This window comes from Olea europaea, chromosome 19, assembly GCF_002742605.1.
Source record: "Olea europaea var. sylvestris chromosome 19, O_europaea_v1, whole genome shotgun sequence".
Lineage (NCBI taxonomy): Eukaryota > Viridiplantae > Streptophyta > Magnoliopsida > Lamiales > Oleaceae > Olea > Olea europaea.
Window position 1 is genome coordinate 896,413 of NC_036255.1, and position 7,804 is coordinate 904,216.

A 7,804-nucleotide genomic window follows, 5' to 3' on the forward strand; every position below is an offset into this window, starting at 1 on the left:
GTTTGCATAAGTTACGCTCAATTCTTCAAACGCCGTCAATCCAAATATGCAGGTGCACATTTTTAAAAAATGGTAAAAATCCCTCATACATCACAACGAAGTGGTAAGTTCAATCCAGAAGGGTCACTACATTTCCGAAAAGTACTTATGGGCCCAAAACGGACACTTTTTGTATAAGTTACGCTCATTTCTTCGAAGGTCGAAAATCCAAGCGTTAAAAATATGTGAGTGGTCGTTCCTCAAAAAAAGGACGACAACCCTAATACGTCAGTAGGAAATCGTGAGCTAATCCCAAATCGGTCGCTACATTTTCGAAAAGTTCTTATGTTCCCAAAATGGACACCGTCTGCAAAAGTTATGCTCAATTCTTCGAACGCCGTCAATCAAAATATGCATCTGCACGTTCTTCAAAAAATGGTCAAAATCCCTCGTACGTCACGAAGAAGTTGTGAGTGCAATCCAAAAGGGTCGCTACATTTTCGAAAGGTACTTATGGGCCCAAAACGGACACTGTTTGCAAAAGTTACGCTCATTTCTTCGAAGGTCGAAAATCCAAGCGTTAAAAATATGCGAGTGGTCGTTCTTCAAAAAAAGGACGAAACCCCTAATACGTCAGTATGAAATCGTGAGCTAACCCAAATCGGTCGCTACATTTTCAAAAAGTTCTTATGGTCCCAAAACGGACACCGTCTGCAAAAGTTATGCTCAATTCTTCGAACGCCGTCAATCCAAATATGCAGCTGCACGTTCTTCAAAAAATGGTCAAAATCCCTCGTACGTCACGACGAAGTTGTGATTTCAATCCAAAAGGGTCGCTACATTTCCGAAAAGTACTTATGGACCCAAAACGGACACCGTTTGCATAAGTTACGTTCATTTCTTCGAAGGTCGAAAATCTAAGAATTAAAAATATGCGAGTGGTCATTCTACAAAAAAAGGACGAAAACCCTAATGCGTCATTACTTAATCGTGAGCTAAACCCAAAACGGTAGCTACATTTCCGAAAAGTACTTATGGTCCCATAACGGACACCGTCTACAAAACTTATGCTCAATTCTTCGAACACCGTCAATCCAAATATGCAGGTGCACGATCTTCAAAAAATTGTCAAAATCCCTCATACGTCATGACGAAGTTGTGAGTGCAATCCAAAAGGGACGCTACATTTTTGAAAAGTACTTATGGGCCCAAAACGGACACTGTTTGCATAAGTTACGCTCATTTCTTCGAAGGTTGAAAATCCAAACGTTAAAAACATGCGAGTGGTCGTTCTTCAAAAAAAGGACGAAAACCCTAATACGTCATTATGAAATCGTGAGCTAAACCCGGAATGGTCGCTACATTTCCGAGAAGTACTTATGGTCCCATAACGGACACTGTCTACGAAAGTTATGCTCAATTCTTCGAACACCTATAATCCAAATATGTAGGTGCACGTTCTTCAAAAAATTGACAAAATCCCTCATACGTCACGACGAAGTTGTGAGTACAATCCAAAAGGGTCGCCACATTTTCGAAATGTATTCATGGGCCCAAAACGGACACCGTTTTCATAAGTTACGCTCATTTCTTCGAAGGTCGAAAATCCAAGCGTTAAAATCATGCGAGTGGTCGTTCTTCAAAAAAAGGACGAAAACCCTAATATGTCATTACGAAATCGTGAGCTAAACCCACAATGGTCGCTACATTTCCGAAAACTACCTATGGTCCCAAAACGGACACCGTCTGCCAAAGTTATGCTCAATTCTTCGAACGCCGTCAATCCAGATATGCAGCTGCACGTTCTTCAAAAAATGGTCAAAATCCCTCGTACGCCACGACGAATTTGTGATTTAAATCTAAAAGGGTCGCTATATTTCCGAAAAGTACTTATGGGCCCAAAACGGACATCGTTTGCATAAGTTACGCTCATTTCTTCGAAGGTCGAAAATCCAAGCGTTGAAAATATGTGAGTGGTCGTTCTTCAAAAAAAGGACGAAAACCCTAATATGTCATTACGAAATCGTGAGCTAAACCCAAAACGGTCGCTACATTTCCGAAAATTACTTATGGTCGCATAACGGACACCGTTTACGAAAGTTATGCTGAATTCTTCGAACTCCGTCAATCCAAATATGCAGGTGCACGTTCTTCAAAATATTGTTAAAATCCCTCAAACGACACGACGAAGTTGTGAGTGCAATCCAAAAGGGTCGCTACAATTCCGAAAAGTACTTATGGGCCCAAAACGGACACCGTTTGCATAAGTTACGCTCATTTCTTCGAAGGTCGAAAATCCAAGCGTTAAAAACATGCGAGTGGTCGTTCTTCAAAAAAAGGATGAAAACTCTAATACCTCATTACGAAATCGTAAGCTAAACCCAAAACGATTGCTACATTTCCGAAAAGTACTTATGGTCCCATAACGGACAACGTCTACGAAAGTTATGCTCAATTCTTCGAACACCGTCAGTCCAAATATGCAGGTGCACGTTCTTCAAAAAATTGTCAAAATCCCTCATACGTCATGACGAAGTTGTGATTTCAATACAAAAGGGTCTCTACATTTCCGAAAAGTACTTATGGGCTCAAAACTGATACCGTTTGCATAAGTTACGCTCATTTCTTCGAAGGTCGAAAATCCAAGCATTAAAAATATGCGAGTGGTCGTTCTTCAAAAAAAGGACCAAAACCCGAATACTTCATTACGAAATTGTGAGCTAAACCCACAACGGTCGCCACATTTTCGAAAACTACATTTTATCCCAAAACGGACACCGTCTGTAAAAGTTATGCTTAATTCTTCAAACGCCGTCAATCCAAATATGCAGCTGCACATTCTTCAAAAAATGGTCAAAATCCCTCATACGTCACGACGAAGTTGTGATTTATATCCAAAAGGGTCGCTATATTTCCGAAAAGTACTTATTGGCCTAAAACGGACACCGTTTGCATAAGTTACGCTAATTTCTTCGAAGGTCGAAAATCCAAGCGTTAAAAATATGCGAGTGGTCGTTCTTCAAAAAAAGGACCAAAACCCTAATACGTCATTACGAAATTGTGAGCTAAACCCACAATGGTCGCCACATTTCCGAAAACTACTTTTGATCCCCAAACGGACACCGTCTGCAAAAGTTATGCTCAATTCTTCGAACGCCGTCAATCCAAATATGCAGCTGCACGTTCTTCAAAAAATTGTCAAAATACCTCGTACGTTACGACGAAGTTGTGAGTGCAACCCAAAACGGTCGCTACATTTTCGAAAAGTGCTTATCGTCCCATAACGGACACCGTCTATGAAAGTTATGCTAAATTCTTCGAACACCGTCAATCGAAATACGCAGGTGCACGTTCTTCAAAAAATTGTCAAAATCCCTCATACGTCACGACGAAGTTGTGAGTGCAATCCAAAAGGGACGCTACATTTTTGAAAAGTACTTATGGGCCCAAAACGGACACCGTTTGCATAAGTTACGCTCATTTCTTCGAAGTTCGAAAATCCAAGCGTTAAAAACATGCGAGTGGTCGTTCTTCAAAAAAAGGACGAAAACCCTAATACCTCATTATGAAATCGTGAGCTAAACCCGGAATGGTCGCTACATTTCCGAGAAGTACTTATGGTCCCATAACGGACACTGTCTACGAAAGTTATGCTCAATTCTTCGAACACCTATAATCCAAATATGCAGGTGCACGTTCTTCAAAAAATTGTCAAAATCCCCCATACGTTATGACGAAGTTGTGATTTCAATCCAAAAGGGTCTCTACATTTTCGAAAAGCACTTATGGGCCCAAAACTGACACCGTTTGCATAAGTTACGCTCATTTCTTCGAAGGTCAAAAATCCGAGCGTTAAAAACATGCGAGTGGTCGTTCTTCAAAAAAAGGACGAAAACCCTGATACGTCATTACGAAATCGTTAGCTAAACCCAAAACGGTCGTCACATTTCCGAAAAGTACTTATGGTCCCATAACGGACACTGTCTGCAAAAGTTATTCTCAATTCTTCGAACGCCATCAATCCAAATATGCAGCTGCACGTTCTTCAAAAAATGGTCAAAATCCCTCTTACATCACGACAAAGTTGTGATTTCAATCCAAAAGGGTTGCTATATTTCCGAAAAGTACTTATGGGCCCAAAACGGACACCGTTTGCATAAGTCACGCTCATTTCTTCGAAGGTCGAAAATCCAAGCGTTAAAAACATGCGAGTGGTCGTTCTTCAAAAAAAGGACGAAAACCCTGATACGTCATTACGAAATCGTGAGCTAAACCCAAAACGGTCATCACATTTCCGAAAAGTACTTATGGTCCCATAACGGACACCGTCTGCAAAAGTTATGCTCAATTCTTCGAGCGCCATCAATCCAAATATGCAGCTGCACGTTCTTCAAAAAAGGGTCAAAATCCCTCGTACGTCATGACAAACTTGTGATTTCAATCCAAAATGGTCGCTACATTTCCGAAAAGTACTTATGGGCCCAAAACGGACACCGTTTGCATAAGTTACGCTCATTTCTTCGAAGGTCGAAAATCCAAGCATTAAAAATATGCGAGTGGTCGTTCTACAAAAAAAGGACAAAAACCTTAATGCGTAATTACGAAATCGTGAGCTAAACCCAAAACGGTCGCTACATTTCCGAAAAGTACTTATGGTCCCATAACGGACACCGTCTACGAAAGTTATGCTCAATTCTTCGAACACCGTCAATCCAAATATGCAGGTGCACGTTCTTCAAAAAATTGTCAAAATCCCTCATACGTCACGATGAAGTAGTGAGTGCAATCCAAAAGGGTCGCTACATTTTCGAAAAGTACTTATGGGCCCAAAACGGACACCGTTTCATAAGTTACGCTCATTTCTTCGAAGGTCGAAAATCCAAGCGTTAAAAACAAGCTAGTGGTCGTTCTTCAAAAAAGGCGAAAACCCTAATACGTCATTACGAAATTGTGAGCAAAACCCACAACGGTCGCCAAATTTTTGATAACTTCTTTTGATCCCAAAACAGACACCGTCTGTAAAAGTTATGCTCAATTCTTCGAACGCCATCAATCAAAATATGCAGGTGCTCGTTCGTCAAAAAATGGCCAAAATTTCTCGTACTTCACAACGAAGTTGTGAATTCAATCCAAAATGGTCGCTACATTTTCGAAAAGTACTTATGGGCCCAAAACGGACACCGTTTGCATAAGTTACGCTCATTTCTTCGAAGGTCGAAAATCCAAGCATTAAAAATATGTGAGTGGTCGTTCTACAAAAAAAGGACGAAAACCCTAATACGTCATTACAAAATTGTGAGCTAAACCCAAAACGGTCGCTACATTTCAGAAAAGTACTTATGGTCCCATTACGGACACCGTTTGCATAAGTTACGCTCAATTCTTCGAACGCCGTCATTCCAAATATGCAGGTGCACGTTTTTCAAAAAATGGTCAAAATCCCTCATACATCACAACGAAGTGGTGAGTTAAATCAAAAAGGGTCGCCACATTTCCGAAAAGTACTTATGGGCCCAAAACGGACACTTTTTGCATAAGTTACGCTCATTTCTTCGAAGGTCGAAAATCCGAGCGTTAAAAATATGTGAGTGGTCGTTCTTCAAAAAAAGGACGAAAACCCTAATACGTCAGTACGAAATCGTGAGCTAAACCCAAATCGGTCGCTACATTTTCGAAAAGTTCTTATGTTCCCAAAACGGACACCATCTGCAAAAATTATGCTCAATTATTCGAACGCCATGAATCCAAATATGCAGGTGCTCGTTCTTCAAAAAATTGTCAAAATCGCTCATATGTCACGAAGAAGTTGTGAGTGCAATCCAAAAGGTCGCTACATTTCTGAAAAGTACTTATGGGCTCAAAATGGACACTGTTTGGATAAGTTACGCTCATTTCTTCGAAGGTCGAAAATCCAAGCGTTAAAAATAGGTGAGTGGTCGTTCTTCAAAAAAAGGACGAAAACCCTAATACGTCAGTACGAAATCGTGAGCTAAACCCAAATCGGTCCCTACATTTTCGAAAAGTTCTTATGGTCCCAAAATGGACACCGTCTGCAAAAGTTATGCTCAATTCTTCGAACGCTGTCAATCCAAATATGCAGCTGCACGTTCTTCAAAAAATGGTCAAAATCCCTCGTACGTCACGACGAAGTTGTGATTTCAATTCAAAAGGGTCGCTACATTTTCGAAAAGTATTTATGGACCCAAAACGGACACCGTTTGCATAAGTTACGCTCATTTCTTCGAAAGTCGAAAATCTAAGAATTAAAAATATGCGAGTGGTCATTCTACAAAAAAAGGACGAAAACCCTAATGCGTCATTACTTAATCGTGAGCTAAACCCAAAACGGGGTCCACTTTACAACACACCTAAAAGGCGTTGCAATACATTACATAAATCTCCGATCAAAAAAATTATGAAAAGTATCTATTTTTTTAAATCATAGGAATTATGGTTTAAGGTGGGATTACAACAGTTGAAGCCTTCGCTGGACAAAGAGCAGTGCCTCCATGGGAGTACTCAACTCAAGGTCCTCGCATTTTAGTAGGAAAGATTGATTGTTTTCGCTGGAAGAGTAATATAGAGATTCTGATAAGGCGCAGTGAGTTTTGAGATGTCTTCCATTTCGGAAAAGATTACAACCGACACTCAAAGCTCCAAGGACATGAAAAGGTTAGTGCCAATAGAATGCTGCAGGATAAATTGGTGCAGTTTTTGGAAGGTCAGGATGAGTGGAAGCAACTGGGTGGTAGGGATCATTTGATTGTAGCCCACCACCCAAATAGCATGTTATTTGCAAGAAATAAGTTGGGTTCCGCCATGTTCGTGCTTTCAGATTTTGGGAGATACTCCAGAAAAATAGCAAACCTTGAAAAGGATGTAATTGCACCTTACAAGCATATGGTGAGAACGATTCCGATTGCTAACTCGCCGTCATTCAGTGAACGGCCTATGTTGATGTATTTCCGAGGAGCAATTTACAGGAAAGACGGTGGAGCCATCCGTCAAGTACTATACTACCTACTCAAAGATGAGAAAGACGTTCACTTTGCCTTTGGAAGTGTTCAGGCTAATGGGATAAAACAGGCAGGGAAAGGGATGGCCTCTTCCAAATTCTGCCTGAATATTGCTGGAGACACCCCTTCTTCAAATCGTCTCTTTGATGCCATCGCTAGTCACTGTGTTCCTGTAATAATCAGTGATGAAATTGAGCTACCCTTTGAAGATGTTCTCGACTACTCAGAATTCTGTGTATTTGTCCACTCATCTGACGCTGTGAAAAAGGGTTATCTTCTTAATCTCCTGAGAGGTATCGAGCAAGAGAACTGGACGAAAATGTGGGAAAGACTAAAGAAGATCAGTCGACACTTTGAGTATCAGTATCCATCTCAGCCCGGTGATGCTGTGGATATGATTTGGCAGACTGTTTCACGCTACAAAAAAAGGACGAAAACCCTAATGCGTCATTACTTAATCGTAAGCTAAACCCAAAACGGTAGCTACATTTCCGAAAAGTACTTATGGTCCCATAACGGACACCGTCTACGAAAGTTATGCTCAATTCTTCGAACACCGTCAATCCAAATATGCAGGTGCACGTTCCTCAAAAAATTGTCAAAATCCCTCAGACGTCGTGACGAAGTTGTGAGTGCAATCCAAAAAGGACGCTACATTTTCGAAAAGTACTTATGGGCCCAAAACGGACACCGTTTGCATAAGTTGCGCTCATATCTTCGAAGGTCGAAAATCCAAGCGTTAAAAACATGCGAGTGGTCGTTCTTCAAAAAAAGGACGAAAACCCTAATACCTCATTATGAAATCGTGA

At 40.8% G+C, this 7,804-nt stretch overlaps 1 protein-coding gene across 1 annotated transcript; it reads left to right on the forward strand.

The window, feature by feature from the left end:
- The first annotated feature begins 4,569 nt into the window (after nucleotides 1-4,569).
- LOC111368902 (probable arabinosyltransferase ARAD1) lies at nucleotides 4,570-7,464 on the forward strand. Its single transcript, XM_022990413.1, has 3 exons — nucleotides 4,570-4,573; nucleotides 6,440-6,508; nucleotides 6,593-7,464. The coding sequence occupies exons 1-3, from the start codon at nucleotides 4,570-4,572 to the stop codon at nucleotides 7,462-7,464; spliced, it is 945 nt and encodes a 314-aa protein (XP_022846181.1).
- Nucleotides 7,465-7,804: the final 340 nt, after the last annotated feature.

What these genes read in the sequence shown, in the direction of transcription:
- LOC111368902 (XM_022990413.1), top strand. An exon ending in ATGGGAGTACTCAACTCAAG is followed by an intron (nt 6,509 to 6,592) that starts GTCCTCGCATTT and finishes GTGAGTTTTGAG; the next exon opens with ATGTCTTCCATTTCGGAAAA.